At 35.6% G+C, this 22,480-nt stretch overlaps 1 protein-coding gene across 2 annotated transcripts; it reads left to right on the top strand.

Moving 5' to 3' along the window:
• The first annotated feature begins 2,184 nt into the window (after positions 1-2,184).
• Positions 2,185-21,820, top strand: LOC122533136 (BCL2/adenovirus E1B 19 kDa protein-interacting protein 3). 2 transcript variants are annotated; one of them, XM_043662540.1, is made up of 7 exons: positions 3,590-3,655; positions 5,058-5,172; positions 7,509-7,674; positions 10,051-10,138; positions 21,036-21,109; positions 21,379-21,534; positions 21,616-21,820. In XM_043662540.1, the coding sequence occupies exons 1-7, from the start codon at positions 3,605-3,607 to the stop codon at positions 21,665-21,667; spliced, it is 702 nt and encodes a 233-aa protein (XP_043518475.1). In that variant the 5' UTR covers positions 3,590-3,604; the 3' UTR covers positions 21,668-21,820. The 2 variants fall into 2 exon arrangements, with proteins under 2 accessions (XP_043518476.1, XP_043518475.1); XM_043662541.1 differs by lacking the exons at positions 3,590-3,655; positions 5,058-5,172 and adding an exon at positions 2,185-2,293.
• The last annotated feature ends 660 nt before the right edge of the window (positions 21,821-22,480 follow it).

Genomic DNA, 22,480 nt, shown 5'->3' with positions numbered 1-22,480 from the left:
TGGTTCACGGACCATAACGAGTGACCAAACCGTATACAATAATTCGTCTTCTTTTTGAATTCATCGGTATATCACCGGATATAAATTATTAAGAAGTAATAAATTTATTATTTTTTGCCTGGATTATATTTCAATATACTTAAAACTGAGAAGATATTGCAATATTTTGGGCAAAATATTCTCGACGTGCATGGTACGTCGCTCCAGCGCAAGAGGTTAACAGTGACATTTTGAAACGTGACTTAGCTCACGAGCGCATTCTCCCTGCTGGGGATGAAACTTTGCACCTGCGTACCTTTCGGCAGGGTCACTCATCCGCTTTTCTCCTTTTATTTTCCAACTCGGTCGTTGTCAGAAACACGACAGAAAAACGATTTTTTTACCGTTATCTATGTATTATTTTGCACACGGTTTGTAATAGTACTTCGATCAATGACAAAAATATAAAAGAAGGTTAAGCTAGTCACGAACGGAGCTTGATCGTTTTCTTAACCTTTTAGTTTTTTCTTTTTTATCACGGGTATTAAAAGAACTAGCAATGAGTCATTTAAATGATAATTCGACAGAGGTGCATTTGAAGCTCATTTGTTAGCAAATATATAATGCAAATTTATTAATTTACGCTGTGAATTTATATGCATTTATGAAGGAATTTTCCGACTATATTGCGACGTGCATGTGTTTTCGCTGTAAATCGTGGAAAAATAAATATCATTGCGCTCCAATGCGCCACAGGTCAAGTATATTCGTTCGTATACAATTTCTACAAAAGGATATTTGCAGTCGAGATTAAGGGTCTGGTTCGCGTGTAGCGTCGCGTCGCGTCGCGTCATGTCATGTCGCCCCATGGGACGTTTGATTGAAATGACGAGCCGATGAAAGAGGGTCACGTTCTTTCTATTTTTAACCCGTAACTCTCGTTGGTAGACTTTAATTCAATTCATTAAGGCCACCTACCCGCCGTGATTCCACGGCACGTGACACTTCCTGGCCATTTTCGTGCTTTCATCTCTTCTCTGTCGGAGTATCTTTGTTGTTTATGTTGTTTCTCCTACAAAGTGACTACTTTCGTTGGGATTTTTAATCATCACACTTAATTAAATGATATTACTCTGTAATTTTTTTTATTATTAATCCCTTAGATGATTAGACGTTAAAGGAAATATTTATGGAAATTCGTAGAGTTAACGACAGAGCTTGAAACATTAATTTGTGTATAAAATTAGTAAAATTATGATTGTCGTGAATTTAATTAGTTTAGTTAGTTTTTTTTCTTTACCATTGTGTTTAATACGAAAAAATAAATTTAGTTGCTAAAACGAGTAGGCGGATGAAAATTAAGTCGGAAGCCACCAGCGGCCCTTAATTAAACGGCCATTCGTCTCACGGAAGTCGAAGAACGACATTAAATGAGAGCCGTCTCGAAATAGAGCGAGCCTTTTTTTTTTAATGGAACTTTTCACCGAGGCGAATATCAGATTGCGCGCTAACATATTAAGATATTAAACTGCGCGCGCATCTTTGATAGTTTACGACGATTATCGCGTTCTATGCGGCGACAAATTAATTCACTAATTATCTTATCTATCACTTTTTTTCATTCCTTTCAACGTCATTTGAAGAAAATCGCTCGACTGAGTGTTTTATGACACGGTTGTATAAGGTGAGATTTAAAGCCTCGCTGAATAAGATCGATAATCGAATGCATATGCAAATACGTGCGTCAAGCAGTTCCATTTGCTTATCATGTCTCAACGATGTGATCGTAAATTTCGTCGTTCGTATAATATGAACCGACTTTGTTTTGTAAATTCAGTCGCTCTCGGAGTAATAATGCTTTCACGACTACGATACGTTAGGCAATTAGGAAACACATAAATAGTAAACAATAAAGTCAATGAGAAAAATACAATTTCATTTAACTTGCAATCATTATTCGAGATACGATATAGAAAATGTACGTATTTTTAAATACTATATTAAACAAAAAAAAAAAAAAAAAAAAATACTTTTTTCTAATAGAAATTATCTCGCAAATTATTGCAAATTTTTATTTAATATTTTTCTGCGTAGATGTTATACTCTGTAGTGAAATATTTAATACGAATTACTCGAGGATATTTGAGTGATCATTGAATTATCGAGAATTCGCGGGTTTGACCGCGCAATACAATTACTATCAATATTCTTTGTAATTGAATGCGTTTGCATAGGCGAAATATCAAGAAAAGAGCGAGAGAGGCAGAAAGAGCGGCCACGTTATTTTCTACGCGGTTGCATCGCGATGCATTCAGTAAGTCAACATGTGTGGCCTTGCTGTGCACGTGCTCGTTTGTTCCGATTAAACGGAACAGTTCCTTTTCAGCATCTCTTGTAAAATGAATTTGATCGATTCGTCACTTGTCATCTTTTATCTGCTGCTTCGTCCTCAAAACCGAGTTTCGCAGCTGTTCTTTCGGCTTTCTTTTTTTCAATTTTTTTGGAGTCGAAGAACTTGAAATTACAGATCTTTCTTAATTCTGTTGAATTTGAAAGGGATTCCGGACAGAGCTTATCGATCATTCTCAATTGTTCGGGATTTGTAGCAACGAGAAGACAACTCCGATATTTAAATTATATTCATTCAGAATGAAAACGAGGTATGTATAGGATGGAAAAGTTTGTACCTACGAGTAGAACTTTTCCAAGTGTGATTTAATTTCAATTGAGTTGGTTTTCATACTCAAATTGGTGAAGAATAGAGCTTCTTATTGCAGCAGTGACTTCAATTGTGCAAAACTTGGTAGAAACTCCGGGAATTATCGATCGTTGCGCGTTCTTAGTTGCGTTGGTAACTGTCGTCGCGAGTTTCGCAATCGAGGGTTGGAAAAATGTAGTTTAATCTTATTCATCGACAGCCGAGCGACACTTTTTATGCAATTGCTTTCTCTTCTTCTCCTGTGATCCGCCCAACCTGGCGTATTTCACTCGAATCTGTCGTCTGATGAAGTTGGATAGCTCGACCAGCCGACACAATCTGTTCATATTTATCCGAACCAACTCGCGAGAATATACGTAATGACAGCTCTCTATTTCTCTCAGATCCACGTTATTCCGAAAACGCTGTTTGATTACCATCTCTTCGTTGACACGAAAATTTCCTTCCAAATTGATAAACGTATCGAGTCGTTTTCGATTTAGCGTTTTGATGGTTGCCAAATAAAAGGGAAGTAATCATTGGCGAAATTCGGTGCGCTGAATGCAAAAGCTGTCGTTGCACACGAAGTTATCGTCGTTATATTGACCATTGGCGATAACATGAGTATATTTACGTTCGGTTTATACAAATCACGCTTGTCTGTGCCACGACTTATCGCGTACTATACGCCTCGCGGGCAAGTTAAGGAAATCAAGTAACAAATGATGTCACTCGACGACCACCAGCTTGTTACTTCTTTTTTATTTCCTTCTTTTTCTTTCCTTCGCGATTTTTATATACGTCCAGTGATTTATTGCCACGAGTTCATTTGTACGACTATTTATATCGAAAATTTAAATTGAAGAAAATATTTGTACGGGCGATATCGGGATTTATATTCCTCGCTTTTTATTTTGTATCAATTTAATGGAATACTATCCTCGGTGCGGGAGTTCGTCGATAAAAACGAAGATAAATGTAAGTTTTGTTCTTCAAAGTCGCAAGCGATGCTCGTAGGTCAGGCTTTTGTTCGATTAACCTTCTAAGTACTAACGTCCGATGTATCGACACCTATATAATATCTGAGAAAACCGAATGTCCGACATATCGACGGTCTCTCCTTGTTTTGAGTGGCTCGAGTCTTTATTTGATTTGATTGAACTTTGAAAATATAGGAACTACAATAATTTATATGAAAACATGTAAAATTAAACTTCGCCTGGCGATTTAAATCCGTCCACTAGCGAAGGCGGATTTAAATACCCTGTTCTTAGAAGGTTAACACGATTGAATTAATATATTCGAGTTAACAAGTATATCGTTGATAAAAGGGATGGAATTGCGAATTAATTACACGGCGAATCAAACTTCACGAATTGCAGATCACTCGATTATCTTGATTTTACGTGAAGTGGTGAAATGTTGCGAAACGCGGGGCAACTTGGCGTGCTTGTAACTTCTCCAGTCTTCGGCACAAGACTTGCAACGCGTTACATTCCGTGTAACCGTCGGAGCCAATAATCAGAATTCCCTTTTCCCGTTATGCAACTTCAGCGAAATTTCAGCAATTTTCCCCGCGATTTCAATGGAACATCGGTTTATCCGTGAGAATTGTCAGAACGTCCGATGCACGATCGATCGAATCGATGTTTCATTATAATTACGAGCAGCGACTGCGTTATTCAAGGGGCGTAATTCTGTAATTCGCTTAATTGGCGCGAGCGGAAATCCAACGCGGATGCCGGAGAGAATGTATCTATCCACTGTTCCTTGAAATTCGAACGAACCGGAGAATCGTATAAAAAAATGTTTGGTCAGATATTAGCATTTAGATTGAATGTTGGAGAATTTTGTAGAACGTACAGTTTGGCAGCGACGTAAGGATTTTGCGCGCGGAATTGATACATTGAAGAAACAATTTTGCTCGTCACCTCGCGTGTTCCAAACGAGGTAAATAGAAGAATAGGACGAGAGATGTTTGACGTTCAGCGCTCTTTGAAACTGTGTAATTAGCTATTAAGCACATCGTGCAATAGAGACCATTGTGTATCTTACTCTCTAATTTCTCGCTAGACGGTGTGCAATCTCACGTACGAAAAATCTAAGTCGAACAATTCAACGTAGATTTCACTTTTTGTGAAAGCTGTTATTTCCAAGAATCAAGAAACTCCGTGCTTATCTTGGACTATATATATATATATATCGCGACTCGACAGATTTGTCTTTTAGAACGTAGAAGCGTCTCGAAGTTCCACTAATTAAGAATCGGAGCGTTAAGAATCGGCATCGTGCCTATGACTTGTGTATTTCGCAGTTTTACGCGTTATCTTTTTTTTTTTAAAGAGTCACTGATAAATTGTGATGATTCATTAATTAATAGATATCGCGCAAGAATGTTTCTGGTTTCTATATCGTGCGTGTGACGTTGCCAGCTAATCGTGTAGGCATGGAAGATGAACGTGGAAGAGACACGGGAATACACGAACATTCACCAAGTAAAAATTCCTGCATCATGTATGTTATGTAAAACATTTTGGAATTTCATTAATATCGTAATGTTATTACAGTGGCAAAATTTGAAATTAATTTGGAAATGAGCTTATAGAGCAGTGGTTCCTTTTTTTTTTTTTTTAGCCATCTCTAAAATCCTGATGCTCCTGCAACACATGATTTAAATTATTATTCGAAAAGTAAATTTTTAACGTGGAGGAAGTCTAAAAAGTATGTGGTATCCATGAAAGAAAAAAAAATTAGAAAGTTAAATTTTCATTTAAAGAAATGAAAAAACAATTCATCAGTTGATAACTCATTCTCGAATCCCCCCCCCCCCCCCCCAAAAAAAACAAATTAAAGGCCCTACGTTAGAGATTAGAAGATAAGGTATGTATCTATCGGGAAAAAAGGTTATTTCATGTAAACGCGTGCTCAAAAAATCAACGTACTTTGTGCCTGTTAGTTTCCCATCAAGAAAAAAAAGTCCAATGAAAAATTTATCAATTATTCCTGCCCATACGTTTAAACTAAGCTGGTGTTGATGTCTTGAATGCACAATAACATGTGGGTTTTCTTCATCCCAATTATGATTATTATGAAAATTGAATGTACCATCCCTGGTAAAACGAGCTTACTAGAGTTTGCTCTGTTTATAAAATTCATTGTATCTCATAAACAAGAAGGCAGATAGGACATATATTTACATGTCTTTTTTTCGTTATTTTTAGGCGTACAATCAGCTCCCGAAGTGGGTCCCACAAGTTACGAAACATCCTGTATATATGTGTACGATAGTCAGTAACAAACCTTGACCATGAACCAATGGATATGTTTCCTTGAGTCGATCATACTCCGATAAAGATCGTTTCCGTGACTGGGAATTATTAGATATGCTTCTCCGTTTTCCGGGAAATCCCGTTTTCTTTGTTTTCGCTGTTGGCGTGCACGTTCCAATCCGAGCGATTTAATTTGACGTTAAGTGTGGCGTCCTGTTTTCAGACTTTGGTGGTCAGATCCTTTCAATCAGTGTCGCGAAGAGGATAATTATTGCATCAACTAATAACTACGTAACAGGCAAATATCATCTTTGAAAATCGATACAGAGGCACGGTTACGTAGTAGAGTGGTTTTCCAGGGAAGAGTATAAAAATAAAATACACTCGGCACTTCAAATTCAAAAGATTGTTGTGTGATTTAAAATTAGTGTTTTAAATTCAGCCTGTTGTTTTTACGCAGTTGTTCGGTATCGTTCTTCAAAGATAATCATACATAATTAATTTCGCTATTATCTTTGAATTTCGCAAACTGAGAGTAATTCAGTTTAATTTAATTTATTCAACATTGATACTAATTTCACGTTTATAGAAAATTCACGATGTGTTTGTTACGAAATTCGAATGATAAATAAAAACGCGATTCCCTTTTCTTTATACAAATGATGTTCATCTGAAATACAATTGCTAATATTGAAAAACTACAATTGATATTTACGATTTATTTATAGTATTTTACAGCCAAAAGTTTCCTCTCGCTTATTTACTTTTTTTTTTCTTTAAATAAAACATCGAAATATAAGAGAAATTTTATTAATCTTATAGGAATCCCGGCTTGAGGCCCCAATTTGTAGGAATTTTGATAAAAGAATGGTTGTTTATTTTAGGTTAAATAAAGGAAATTTATTTAATGACGATTATAAATGACGTTTTACACTATTTCCTTAATTGCTAAACTCGCTAGGCTCGCAGCTCTCAATTAACTCTCTCTCTCTCTCTTTCTCTCTCGTGTAACTCTCAACTCACTATCTTCTCTCTTTCACGGCTCGCTCACTCTGCTCTCTCTGACGTCTTGACACTCACCCTGTTCTCTTCGACTTCTCTATACTTACTCCCCTGAAAATTCGTCATTCCTACACGCATACATACATACACACAAACGCATCCATACCCTTAGTGCTTAAACGCTAGGCCTGGAGGGCTAGCCATAAACGATCCCAAGTCCCAGGCCTAACTTTTTCTACAGTTTATGATACACCACTTGGAACATCTGCAGTCGTCGGGCACTAGGGTAGAAAGTTCTGGGCCCTTTCCCAGAATTTGCCCATCCCAGAATTTTAAATGAAATTTAAGTTCAAGCATGATTTTTTCGTTATATTTTCAAAATTATCTCTTTCAAACGTTGAGAAAAATACATGACAAAAAGAAAAAAATTGCGGATTTATTTTAGTGGGAAGTGATTTTTGGCCCACCCTGTATTATGAGCTTATACTCTCCGGTAATTTAATGTAGCAACAAGTAATTTATACATTTTATACTTATATTTGTTTTTTTTTTTTTTATAGAATCATGGGTGGAGCTGAATCCTGTTCCGGACAGGATAACACCGTTACCATTCAGCAGTGGCGGAGAGGAATATTTGCGACTTCTGAGAGAAGCGCAAAGAGATTCTCTTCCCTCGTCTGCTAGACATTCTTTGGCATCTTCCCGTCGAGGCACACCAAGAGATAGGTAAACCATTTACTTCATCACATCTGCTATTCTCATTATAAACGTTTTCTTAGTTCGTTTTCATTTAATTCCGTCAATTATAAAACCACTTCTGAAAACTTTCAATTCTCACACCAATTAGGTATATATTTCAACAAAGGTTTTTTAAGGATGATTTATTTTTTAGTTGCAAGACGCGGTGCGATTTAAAAAAAGCTGAGGCTGAAGTTAAAATCAGTATTACGATTTATCGCGAGACACTTGAAGGCAACTTCAGAAAGTTGATTTTTCCAGAAATCTTTTTATTCTAACCATTGATAGTGTTATCTAATCTGACAAATACCGTTCAATAACGTAGGAATCGAGTAAATTTGTAATTCGATTAAATTTAATCTGAAAAATGTTCGGGACACTGCCTGTGTTTCTGAAGTTTCAAAAAATTCATGGTGGCATACAGTGGCATAAAATTCTTTTTTCTTTTTCTTTTTTTTCTTTTTTTCTTTTTCTTTTTTTTTTTGAAATTCAACCGGTCTGGGTTCTCGAGAAGAGCCATTAGAAGTCTGGTTTGTCTTGTTCCTTGCAAGTGCAAGTACGGACTGAAGAAGCAAAAGGAAAAAGAAAGAAAATAATAAACATTGGCTGGCATGAGTCAGACGTCGGTTCAGAGGAAAGCCAGGGAAGAGTTTTTCTGGCCGGTTTCTTTGTGCTCGTAGGTGTTGGTACGTCTGAAGAATGATGAAAAGGGAAGGAAAAGGCAAACAACAGTGTCTGTGATCTGTCTGTACATACAAGTGATTTTTTCAAATCCTTTTTATGATCTTTTTCTTTCCCCGCCGACATCTGCTACGCTGGAAGCTTCTAAATGATTTAACATTTTTACAGTCAGTGCGTAAACACACGGTAGATCTAAATTCGTGCAACAAGTGAAGCTGGGAGTATTTTACGGCCAAAAGTGAAATGTAAAATCAAAAGAATTAGAGAAATGAATCTGAAACTTTGTCAAGTATACACGAATTTATCTAACGTTCAAGTTAAACTAAACGTGAGGGTTATCTCATGTGCGAAGATAAGATAAAAATGTAGAATGAAATTTTTTCGCCTCAAGTGTCGTTTTCCAAAAAAGTTAAATTTGAAAAATTTATTGAGTATTAGCCGCGTCGAAATTTTGTTTCTCTTCTGAAATTGTTAGAAGCTCGAAACTGCGTTAAAAAAAGAAAACAAAATTATGTTAGAAAAATGAATTTGAAACTTTGTCAGGTATACGCGATTTGCTTAAAGTTCAACTTTATTTGCGAATTGTGCCGCGTATGAAGATAAGATAAAAAATGTAGAATGAAATTTTTTCGCCTGAAATGTCGTCTTCCAAAGAAAATTAGACTTGAAAAATTTGTCGAGTACAATGTAGTTCAAACTCCATCGAAAATTTTCCTCTCTGTTCGAAATTGTTCGAAGCTTGAGATTATAGCAGCCAACTACGTCGTTATTCGACTGAATTCTCCAAATAAAGTTGAAGATAAGCTTTTCTTTCAAAGTTGCGTGTTTCGCTCGTTTAAATATGTGTCAACATACGCCATACGGGCAGCAGTGAAAATATTATTTCGCGCTCTCCTTCTCGTGATCGATTAAAACCGCGGATAAAACAGAGCAGAGAACTTTATACTATATATAAATTGCATAATTAAGTTTCAAGAGAAAATACACAGTTGATAAAATAGGTACGTAGGTACTGATCGATAAGTTTTATTGTTTCGTTTTATTATATGCTGAGCTTCGAAAAAATTTCTACAGATATTTCTACAGAATAAAGTAAAACGCAATATGATTCGTTCGTAATTTCCTAATCTAAACTCTTCTTGTTAAAAATAATCACGTGTCTATGCTTTCGAATGGTAGTAGTGCGGGGTAATGGTAGTAGTAGTATGTACACATTACATCGTTGTGTCTTATTATTTGCGACGTTTGATTTGCGAGATTGATGCGTGGATTTTTGATGAGGTCATCTATTATCATTCGTAGTTCCGCGTGAAAGATAGGAAAAAAGGTATCACGCGATGTAGAGGTCATATGACAAAATGTTTTACAATTTATATGTCGCGTTATATATCGAGCAACATTGTCGATAAGAGAATCGAACCGTTTCGCGTAAAGCTAACTACTAATATTTATCAAATCAAAATATTTATTTATTAAATATCTTTAATTTCTCAATGATTCAGTTTCTGAAACTTGACGGATCTGTTTTGCAGAAAATTTCCTAGCTCAAAATCCTTTTGTTTAAAAACAGTTTAAACAGGAAAAATATTTTAGATGATTCGCGTATAAAAAAAAAAAAAAAAAAAAAAAAAAAAAAAAAAAAAAAAAAAAAATGTGTAAAATTTGTGAAATTTTTTATTGCAGCCCGAAGAGTCCTCCGAATAGCCCCAACACGGAACTATCTACCGAAGATGAGCTTAAAGGAGTCTATATAAATTACTGCTGCAACAAGGTCAGTTCCATAATCGATTTCTAATATCACGTGTTATCCACCACCACAAAGGATTTTGCGTATTTGTGTCTCGTTTAATCTATCGAATTGCATTTATCGTGGAATCAAACTGATTGATCTCTATTGAACATCCGTGTGTACGTCGAAACCTTGTTGCACGATTATCAATGATAATAATCACGGAGATACTGGAAAATGATACTATTCCATTCATGTAGTTGTTCCCTCTGTGGCGCATGCCTAAACGAAGTGTTAAGAGACCATGCAACTCGTTTTATCGAACGAAACAAAGCCGTGGCTAGCATTTTCCATGCAAGGTCCACAGATCAATGACTCCTTTAGCATGCACCTTCTCGCATGCATTGTGGCTCATAGAACAACGTGAGAGGTGTTCCATGTGAATTCCCTTTCATATTACGAATTGCCGAGTGATCAAATGACTCGAAGAGAGTTAAATTCTAATATAGAAATCTTTTCAAACGCTAGTCGTATATAATAAACATTATTAGTTGTTAGTTCGTGCCACAGCTCTTTCTTGACGCTCGTTTGTGAAAATGACAAACATGAAATCAAAATGAGACAAAATTCTTAATTTGAGGGACTCGCGAATAAACTTATAAGCTAATAAACGCTAGTACAGAAATCTTTTGAAAATTATATAAATGAGTAAATAATAACAAATATTATCTCTCATAAAAACGTTACTGCGTAGAAGAAGAATTGGAATTTCATATTAACCAAAAGACTTAGAATTTCATCGGATCGTTGAAGAAATTTGAGAATCAATAAAACTACGAAGTCTTTGTTCAAATCAGTGGAATAACTGCAACAGGATCATCATTTTGTTAGTTATCGCAGCAAGGAATCTTCGATTCTCTCCCCTTGAGAGAAAAACTAACGTGTTCTTTTTACTTATTCTTCTTGTTATTTTCAAAAGTACGCGCAATATGTGAACATATATAACTGACTAACTAATATGTAAAAATATGTAACTAATTAATATGTAAAAATATGTAATTAACTAATATGTGAAAATATGTAACTAACTAATATGTAAAAATATGTAACTAGCTAACTAATATATAAAAATATGTAACTAGCTAATTAATATGTAAAAGTATGTGACTAGCTAACTAATATGTAAAAATATGTAACTAACTAACTAATATGTAAAAATATGTAACTAACCAACTAATATATAAAAATATCTAACTAACTAATATGTAAAAATATATAACTAAAACAGGTATACTTGTTAATTCGTTCTCGAGGCGAATCAATCTGTCTTTTCGATCATCGGCGGGGTTATCAATGTGAAGTAACATTGTGCAAAAACACGTGTGGCGTCGGAACACGAAAATAACGAGAAAGACTATCAGTAGGATGGGAGCCGAATGAGTAAGGTCGATAACGAGCCGCAAACACTGGCGAAGATTTTTCCATGAGTCAGTTGCTCAACCGTGTTTTCAACTTGCTTGCACGCAAGCTCCTCCTTTGTGCACACCGTTCTCTCTCTTTGTGGAGGCAAGGTCTTGGAAAGCCAGGCAGCAGACTTGCGTTCTCGAATCTTCCTCGACGTATCCTTGGTTTCTTGTTTCAACCGCTTAGATAATGTATTAAAAATGAAATATCTTAAGAAGCTTCTGTTCCCCTGGCTCTGTACATCTTATCTTCGAGCGCGACACACTCTCTTTTTTTTTTTCCTTTTCTCCCCGTTGTTCTCTCCCTCTCTCCGTCCAAGTGTCGCGGCTTTCTGAACGTGTTGATTCATTCGACTTGCATGTATCGTCTTCGTCGCTTTATTTCTGTTACATTGACGAGCGTGACAAAGTCACTGTGAACGAACGGCCTTGATATTTAGCGTAAAGATAGGGAAAAGACAATTTTTCGAGCTTCTTTTCTTTTTCCTTTAATTGAGCAGCGTTTGCAATCTTACGTAAAGTTTATTTCATTTGAGCACAAGTATACGTTATACAATGTTTGTATAAAAGAAAAAGCGCGTAACTTGGTACAATCTCGTTACGTAAGTACACGATTAATTCTCGAAGCAATTATTTGCAAGAAAGTGACGTGAACAATTGCAAATTCGAATGTAAATTTAAAAAAAAATCGTATTTACGGTGTCATCGTGATTCTTTTTCGTTTTTCAATTTATTGAGTTGTTCGACGTAGCTTTTAAGTGATTCATTTGTATAAATATGAAGTACATATATATATATATATGCACACAAACATACAGCAGAGTGGAGTATAACATTCGTGTATTAAATACATAACTTTTAGTACATAATTTTTATTATTGTGCCAAATTATGGCAAATTTCTAAAATATATCATAGTTTCTAATTTTTTTAAGTCATACAAGCAAGCCAATGAATCTTTTTGAACTATTGACTAGCAATCATATCGAGTTTTTTGTGTGTTGTTAAAAAGTATAATATTTCTAGTCGACAGTGTTACGATCGCGAACGATAGAAATTTACTGACATGTGATAAAGTCAGCGTGAACGAACGACCTTGATATTCGCAGTTACAAGGGAAATGAAAGAGAAAAAGAAAAGAAGTGCCCGTCGATTGCTACTGCGTCGTTGAATTGAAACGACTTGACACGCGCGCTGCGCATTATTCGTAATGATAGTTGCACGTTCGCAACGTATCGTAATCCACTTACTGACCAAGGATACCCAGATTCGAGGCACCGGTTATAGTTTCTCACTACTTTCGTAACTACGTATGTACCACCGTTGGAAACCCTGGCAAACTTTTTATCGCCATGGTTATCGATCCATATTTTGCTTGGAAAGAGAAGCATAAGAGAAAGCATATCGTCACTTTTTATCCAGAAAGTACACTCGAGGAGAAATTGTCGGCGTAATTTCGTAAAAAAAAAAAGAAAGAAAAAAAAATTGTAAAACAAATTTTAAGGGAACGTTGCAAAAATTCAAGAGACTTCAAGTTTCAAGATTATAGAGGATTACGAAAAAAATTTTTCAGTCTCCGTAAAGACGGATTTTTCTGTTTTCCGCAATATTTTCACGTTTGAAAATTCGTCGACGTTTTAATCTGCCTGTTAGCTTTAGAAAAAAAATCACAGAACAATTCCAACTGGACGGATTTCAATGTATGAAGCTTCTACCGTCGCAATACCGACGATGAGTATTCATCCTTTCCAAAGATTCTTTCACATTATTTCGGAAGAGATAAAAAGATACTTTTTTCTCTCGAAAATTTTGCAGATGCGAACGATGAATTTTTTTTTTCGCAAATACGATCTTGAAGATTAAATTTTATCCCTTAAAATCTGTTGCACGACGTTTTTCGTTTTCACAAAGTGTATAAGCGTATTATAAGAATTTTTTGGAGCAACGTTCGTACACATCAGCAGAAATTTACTGACTGCTCTCGTGATTGAATTTCATTCATAACAACAGACATCTTCCCGAAGGGTACAGACAAGTAGAAATTGATCGCCGTGTAAAAGTTCGAAATCAAATTGAATCGAGTCGAGCGAAGTAAGAAAAAGTTTCGTGATTTTGTCAGGAGAAAAAAGAAAAAGAAAAATAAAAAAAAAAAAACGCGTACAAGTGCACGTACATACGTGCATATACCGTATTTGCTGTGCTAGTTCGTTCACCTGAGTTTGTGTTTATTGATGTTACGCGCATGTGCCTCTGTTACACACTGTGGACAGATCACGCGATCGCGAACGGGCGAATCGCGGTGCCGTTCTCTACAGTTACGCTTACGTTTCTCATCTCGAGCAGAAACCGGTCCCCTCGCGGTGTCTGTTGCACTCGAGAAAACGGGTTGTTCGAGTTCGCGGCGGAGTTGGCGAATGAGACAAGGGAACGCAAGAGGAGAGGAGAGACATGCAGGCGGGGAGAGATGCTCGATGCACGGATGCATTACACGCTTCTCTATCGGATTAAGTCGGACGGCCGTTATGCTCATTCCAATCGAACGCATTCGCGTTGCTCCGCGGAATGCGATAAATACAAATATGGACGATTACGCGTCGAGGGGAAACGCGGAACGATAGTTTATTGTACTTATATGGCAGCGCTTGAATAAATTTGATTTTTTTTTTATTAGCGATAAATATTTATCTATTTTTTTATATATTTATATAAAAATTATATAATTTTTTATATATTTATATATAATTTATAATATTTATCTATTTTTTTAGAGTGTCTTGAACAGTTTTTTTTTGGAGTATCTTGAACAACGGAACACTTATGAGTCGAGAATTTTTTGCCCCAAAGTTGCAATATTTTCTCAAAATTTTGAGTATATTTAAATACAATCTAGATAACGTAAAGTAATAAATTTATTAATTCTTAATAATTTCTATCTATAGTGATATCATACCGACGAACTCAAGAAAGGAAGCGACGAATTATTGTGTACCGTTTGGTCACTCGTTATGGTCCGCGAACCAGTTGCCAGCGCAAGCGGTTAAAAACAATGCAAGCAAGGTCTTCACTTTGTTTCGTGTTCAATTTTAGAATAACTTGTTTCTAACGAAGGTAAATTTTTATTGATTTTGCTTTAAAACAATTTAGGGAAAGAAGTGTCACCCGTGTTCAAACGTTTTTTTTTTTTTTTTTTTTATCTTTTCGAGTTTCCAAAAAGATTGAAAGAATTTCGAACAAAATGTTCAAATGGTCAAATGAAATGAATCTTTTTGAAACGATATGACTTTGTCGAATAAAATAATTTCAATTATTCTCAGTGAAATTAAATTTTTTAAATCGCCACGTACGATCCTGAAGTGAAATCAAAAATCCCAAGTTCCTTATTGATACCTGTTGCATTAGATCGTTCGCAGAAGTAATTACGCGCGTAGAAAGTTTGCATCGCGAGGAAATGTAATACGGAAACGCGGCATGAAAAGGGAGAATGCGCGATAAAAAATTTCTCTTGTCGTGTTACGTGACCGACTTCGTACGTCCGACGCACACTTCGCTTGCAAGTCATTTCCAAGAGGAAATTACGTTTGCACCGAGTAGTACGATTTTTGTAGAAATTGTCCATAGTCGTTGTTTGCAAAATGAAATTTGGAAAAGCTGCGAGGCTTCTTCGTACGTAATTTCTTCTTCGTCGAATGGAGAAAGAAATCCTAGGCATTTATTTATCAGCGTCTAACGTGAAATGGCAAGTGTTGTTACTTTCCACGTGCCGATTGGCATGCTCCACCACGCTCGTAGTTCCACGCTCGTAGTTTATTTATACTTCAACTCTCGTTTATCGTGGCCGAGCCGTTTATCGTATCCGTTTCGTTAGCTAAAGCCCATCTCTTTCTGACCTGCCATCCTATTTCACGAGGTAACTTTACGGTGGGACACTAAGTTGAGAATTTGGGACGGAGAATTTCGGAGAATTTTTTCTATCCCAAAAATTTATTCTCTCGGTCTTAACACATTGCGTACCGCACTCGGCGCGCCTAACCTGCTCCCAGGACCCATTTTTGAAGCAACGGGAAAACTTTGTACGACGCATATATGCACTTCTTTAATTCACATTGATAAAATATTCTTAAATATTACTATATATTTTTTATAGTAATATTTAAGAATCTGTCTATTATGTATTTTTGATTTTAACTATTATTTATTTTTATATTTAATTTTTTTTTAAATTGTTATTTATATTTATATTAACACATTGAGGACGGCGATGTATTTCCTCGTACTTTTTGAATTATTTAATAGATGATTGAAAGGGTTCAAGAGACTGTATAGAGTTTAACGAGTGTATTATTTTATTAATAGTTAAAATTATTAATTATTTTTCATTTTAGAGGTATTTTATTAAATAAAATGAGGATACCTCTAGCAACGTTTCTTGGTGTGGTATGTTAGGAAACAATTTCTCTACTTCTTGAAAAATTATATAATATACAATTATATATATTATATGTAATATTATACAATATATAAATTATATATAACGTTGCCTGGGTCGTGTCCCCTACAACACAAAAAAGCGTTCCGCAACAGTTGAATTCGCGTCTCCCGTCCACAATATAAGTATATTTAAGTATAATCCAGGCAAAACAAACAATAAATTTATTACTTCTCATTCATTTCTATCCAGTGATATCATACCGACGAATTCAAAAAGAAAGCGACGAATTATTGTGTTACGGTTTGGTCGCTCGTTATGGTCCGCAATCGGTTGCCAGTGGTTAAAACCAGAGATACGTTGTGGGAAATGTGTTATACGAAAAAGATCGTACAAAAAATACAGATGACAAGCTATATATAGAGGAGGCCTTCGTACATATGTTACAAAAACATAGTTCTCTCTCAAGATCAATTTATCTTATAGTCTCATAGTCTAGGGACCTAAAAACGTAATGGAGAGTCGTAGAAGATCAATCCAGAATTCAGATTGCGATATAGATGTGGATTAGTCAGCAGAAAAGAAGCATCAATCGTAAAAAAGACAATTTAGGAGAGGGAAGAAGTATCGTGCCAATGGTCACGTATACCATCATACGCGATCGTGCACGGTGCCTGTTACCTATGTGATACTTGTCACGTGTCCGGCAACGCATCGATCACGAATGCAAATCACTTCTGCTGTCTCTTGTGTTATCGACAAACAAAGGAGGAGTACTAAAAATACTTCTTTTTGTTCTAAAAATATATATTGTCATAAACAATTAGATACGTCGGATATAATAAATAATTTGTAAATTCTGTATGTTATTTTCAGCTTGGCTCCAAGTTTTACCAACAGCAAACAACGATAACAATGCTGATAAAAATTGATAAAGTTTCTCAAAACGTGTGTGAAGATGTTCGTAAAGACTGAACTTTATTTTATCGCTGTTTGTCCTGTTAAATTTAAATGGAAAGAAAAAGTTGGCTCGTTCTTATTGTTAGACTCTGAAATTGCATGGAGCCTCGAGACACAGAATAGAATAATGGTGCTATATGCAGAAAGTGCAGCTCGTCATTGACCCTCTCGGGCGTATATAGCTCTAAGCTATATACAGTGAAATGCCGTTGCTAGCCAGGGGTTTCCTCGCTGAATGAGCCCGAAACATGCCGGCAGTGGACGTAATTCCTGGTTATTACGTTTGCGAAAGAGAAGCAAGGGGTGCGAGAAAGAAACTTGCGGGCAATTGAGACTGGAAAAGAGCGAGATAAAGCTTGGTTTTTTAACCAAGCTGCGTTAGTGTTCTGAACAGTCGAGACTGTTCTCAGACAACTTTAATAGGTAATATCGAGTGGATTTATCAAACTTGGCTAATGCCTTACGATCGTCAATCGTCGAGGGCAAAACATGGTCTACTTCTCTTCCATGATATCTTACGTTAGTTAGTGTCGATCATTTTTTCGCGTCTTAATCTTGTATCTACCTCTTGATGTCGGATTCTAACGCGTAATAACTCGAATTTTATCTTGACTTTATCTTCGTTCAACGACATTTGATTACAGTTGAATATCACTGCGTGCGTGTCTTCGTTTGTAAAAGAATTTCTTTCTCCTTTTTTCGACTGGAGCAAAAGTAATTGGAGGAATTAATTACTTACAGCAGTGTCTAAATGGTCATACACGTCGATTGTTATTTAGTATCTTACATTGTTGTCGTAATATTAAAATTATTGCAGGTAACTGCTTCTTTGGTCTAAATACTTTAATCAACTCTAGCGTAGCCAGTCACCGGTTACTCCATATAAACGTCACTAACAAGTCTCGTGTTAGTCGTCAATAATCCCCTATAGCTATAGCTTCAATGTGTTAAGGCAAGAAGATCGAGTGTATTAATTTATTATGTATTAATTTACGTTCGTAAATTGGCAACGTGTTAAAGATTCTATATAACCACCGAGATAATGAAACGGAGTTTTCGCTTGATTCACATTCGCAATTTATTAGTGTTGTTAATCTTATGTAGACGATTAAGCATGTGTATGCAAATACGAAATCGGAGAAGCGACGCTCAAGGATCTTTCGTTGCCGTTTCTTTATGAATGGCCTGAATACCAAAGAGCTCGTATTCCTCTAAACAACAACGTGGGATGCCAGTTACTTAGAGATATTTTAAATCGAAATTTCCTTCGATTAATTTTTCATACGATACTGTTCATAAATGTGTTTGACTAACACTCCTCTGCTGCCAATTAGAGATTTTTAAAGCAAATCGGAATTTCCTTCGATTAATTTTTCATACGATATTATTCGTATAAATATTTGATCAACATCACTCTACTGTTACCTCATCTGTTTAACTTTTGTCTGCTATGAGAATTAGGTCTTTCAATTATTATTCTGAACTATTGTTATAAGTTTGATCCGCCAATTTAGCTCGGATCATGCGTGGGAAGATCGATCGTTGCTGCGATTGCTTGCGCGATGATTTCTCGATGAAAATCCTTTTAAGGTTTGTTCCTCGTGAGTCGTAGCCTAGTTAGCGATACACATAAATCCTTGGTTGGCTTGCACGTTGCAATGTTTATTCAAAGTCCGTTGAACCGGCGAGTGGTAATGCTCGTGTTTCTTTATTTCTAGAATAGCGCACAGTACGTCGCGTACATTTACCAAATTTGGACCGGGAAGTTCACAGTATTCTACGTTTTACGAAGCAAGCTGTGTCTCTTCTTCTTCTTTTTTTTTTTTTTTTTTGGAGCAATAAAACGATCCATGCGACGATTCTACAAATAGTTCTGCGTCCTAAAAGTGATTTTAAATGCGTTTAGATTTTTCTGTTGGACCGTTCACGATGATTCAAGTCTTTGAAACATGGCTAGACAATGGAGCGTAAATTTAGATAGCGCAGCTCGCAGCCGAAATCTATGACGCATCATTTTCACATTATTTCGAGAAGTAGAACGCAGAACGGTAAATTCGTTGGCAGAAGATTTGGATAAACCGTAACATAAAAATAAGTACCCGGTTATTCGTTGTTGCTTCACGTTTTAATAATTTCGTACGTGGCGCGACTCGCAAATGTATTTGGATATTTGTAGAATATATCACATTCTTATGAATATATCACGCGTTTGATGTTTTGTTAGCGCTGTGACAAAGTAGACGGCGGACTTTTATGCATTTGCGAGGAATTTAAAAGTGTGAAAAACGCGTACGATGCATAGAACATTTCAAAAAATTTACAAAGTACTCGAAGTAGAGTTTACTTTCAGTAACATCCAGTAGACAAAGCAAATTATTATCTAGAGGTTTCACTTCTTTGATCGCAGTCATAAAATACAACTATGCGTGAAAAGACATTATCGTTCACATTTCATTGGTAAAATTCACTTCATTTTTGGTGAATTGTCCAATATTTGTCTGACGCTTTGCAAACAGCTACCGGATGAGCTCTGAATTCCGGAAGCTACGCGCCGACACTCGCGTACGAATTACGTATTTGAATTATCGTATCAACATGCTGTACGTGTATTGCAAACCTTGCCTTATTTGATTTATTTCTTTCGCCTTTGTCACTCTGTTAGCACGTAAATATTTGTCACGCTCGTGCAGCTTCTGCAAGTAAAAGAATTTGTAACATTCATAAATGATATTTATCAGATATTGTAAATAAGCGATATTGTCAATAGTGAAAGTAAATTGTTGATACACTGAATAAAATGTGATTCAATTGTTTTGTTCAATTTATTGCTAATGATTCATTGAAATGAATGTACAGATAACTTTTCTTTTTAATAACCGCATTGTTTACAAACAAACGCACGCCACGTTGATATCCATTACATGTCATCATAATATATACTGATACAACAATCGCTCGTAGTATGATTGGCTGATTGCCAGTCGAGTTATCCTTGGCTATTCTTCAAGTCGTTTACTGATAAGAGGTGCGTAAGTAGCACTTACATATAGACGTAAAATAAGTATTTCTTCTTTTTCAAACCTATTTTTTTCTATTTTTTTTTTCAATTTTTTTCACTTTCAATTTTTACAACTTTATTTATCGGTATATAATTGGAGGAAAATTGTTTCAAGTACTCGATTTTCACAAATAGAACGATATCAACATTTTTTTTGTTTCTTTAAATTGATTTTTAATATCGCATTAATTAATTAATTATTAATATATTTAATATTTAATATCGCATTAATTAATTAGTTATTAGAGAATGCAGATAGTGTAGGTCAAACATTAGATTAATATTAATTTATCGAGCGATAGATAAATATTAACAAATTGTGCATTTTATTGTTTTCGAAATCATCTTTGCCTGTGTTTCTGCCAAATTAATACTAGCAATGAATCACTAATAATAAATCACACGAAGGATATTCAGGAAATATAAATGTATGATAGACTGTTCTATTCTAATACAGATGATGAATACTTTGTCCGCAAAATGATGATTCTATCGTGATTCCTGGATAATCGACATCTTTCGAATAAAAATCATCGATGATAAATATTATCATTGACAATCGTTTTATATTAAGTGTACTTCGATTTTACATCTTGATAATGATTCGTAGCAATTTAGAAGCACGAGTATTGGATCTGATTATGCAAGGAAAGCGTGATTCATTTACGACGGCGATCAAGTTCTCGTCGCGTGATAAGGTTTTTTACATTGTTCACGGCGTGTTAGACGAACCTCGTAGCGGAAAACTAGCCTAACTGGCTTTATATTGTCCGTGTAAAAACGTGTCGCCTAGTAAACTTGATCCGCGACTTCAATTGACAGTCAACGTAGAACTCGCGAGTATCTTCAGTTTCACTGGACGATACAGAATACATATGTACCGTTTCAAACGCTTCTAAATCGGATTATTAGAGACTATTAGAGAGATACAGCTCGTAGTCAAGACAGACACAAAGCTCGTTCGTCTTCCTCAGTCGTAAAGAGAGATTTAGCAGATATTTTTTTCATGTCATTCGTCTGTTTTTCTGCACAGGAAACCGAGCTGTTGGAAAAGAACACCGATTGGATTTACGAGTGGAGCTCGCGTCCAGATCAAATGCCCCCGAAGTAAGAAAATACTTTTAATCTTAATCTAATACTGGGAAATCATTTATTCCTTTATTTTCATAATTTTCTGATTTCAACTTGTTGCAAGAATAATAATATATGCGAAGCAGCAGTTCGTGAAATCGGTTACTAAAACTCACTGAATGAATTCACCTTCTAGTATGATATAACAATTGCCCGGGTGTAAAGGGTTAATACTTGAATGACAAACCAAATAGGATATCCAATCGTGTAGCAGGTTGCTTATTGTTTCTTCCTCTCTGCTTCAGAGACTGGAGGTTCAAGCATCCTCAGGGTTTGAACAAAAGAAAATCTTATAGCATTCGTACGACGAAAGTGGGCAAGATTGGGCTATTCTCGAAAGAGGTCCTTTATACTCTTTTTATCACGAACATTCTCTCTGTCTTGGTTGGAGCTGGCCTGGGGTAAGAGAAACTAAATATATAGCTAAACCTTTTTCTTCAAAGCAAGAATAACGACAAAACGCATTCGAAACGACGTTTTAGGGTCTGGTTGTCCAGGCGAGGATCGATAACGTCCAGCGTAACCATCGAGTGAAGAAAAATAATGGCCAGGTACGCAAAAATGAGGATTGCTGCGCTAGAGTTTCCGAGAAAACCGAGTTATGGATTGTCGAGCCGCTAGAAAGACTGAAAAGCCAAGAAAAATAAAAAAAAAAAAAAAAAAAAATAAAAATGGGTCGATTAAGCCTAACGAAACACACAACATATTATTTCGATTATCACAATTTAATATTAGCACTTTTTATTCTATTCTTCCCTGCCCGAAAGAAACTTAACGGTACACTTATTAAAACGCCGTATTATTGTGTAAGTCATATGCGAGTGTATGCTTAAATAAAAAAAAAACAAAAAAAAAACAAAAAAATTGCTTTTTAAAAAAACGAAAAAAAAACACGAAGGAAAAAAAAAAAAGAAAAAAAATACAATATGATTTATATATTTAGTGTTGTTGAGGAAGTAAGACATGTCCATTTTATACCATTTCTAATGCGTTTCTATCAGCGATAGTCTATAGGTATAGCTTGGGTAGTATTTATCGATAACAGTTATTATTACTCGTTAATTGAGCAAGGAATAAAGGTTTGAGAAACATGAAAAAGAATGTTTACGTAAAGGGAGATATACCGTTTTACGTATGAAAACAATTGCAAAGGTAAATGTATAAAAGAAAGAGAAGAGAGAAAAGATTTTACAGTGCGAGACAACAATTGATGATATGATAAAAAAAAAGTTACATCTCCATTTAAATTGCGAATATTCTGCTGTTATATTGAAATTTGTATGTTTACTGTTGGTATGAATCCAAAACTCTGTACGAGTTATTTCAAAGCGCAATGTGATAGAAAAG

Source organism: Frieseomelitta varia, unplaced genomic scaffold (assembly GCF_011392965.1).
Source record: "Frieseomelitta varia isolate USP_RPSP 00005682 unplaced genomic scaffold, Fvar_1.2 scaffold_498, whole genome shotgun sequence".
Classification (NCBI taxonomy): Eukaryota; Metazoa; Arthropoda; class Insecta; order Hymenoptera; family Apidae; genus Frieseomelitta; species Frieseomelitta varia.
The sequence above is the reverse complement of the archived record's forward strand: the minus strand, read 5'-3'. Positions and strand labels throughout refer to the sequence as shown.

Excerpts from the sequence above, each read along its gene's own strand:
- LOC122533136 (XM_043662540.1), top strand. The coding sequence starts at position 3,605 with ATGGAATACTATCCTCGGTGCGGGAGTTCGTCGATAAAAACGAAGATA. Across the intron at positions 7,675-10,050 it reads CGAGGCACACCAAGAGATAG|CCCGAAGAGTCCTCCGAATA; the intron begins GTAAACCATTTA and ends TTTTTATTGCAG. Across the intron at positions 21,535-21,615 it reads TTGGTTGGAGCTGGCCTGGG|GGTCTGGTTGTCCAGGCGAG; the intron begins GTAAGAGAAACT and ends ACGACGTTTTAG.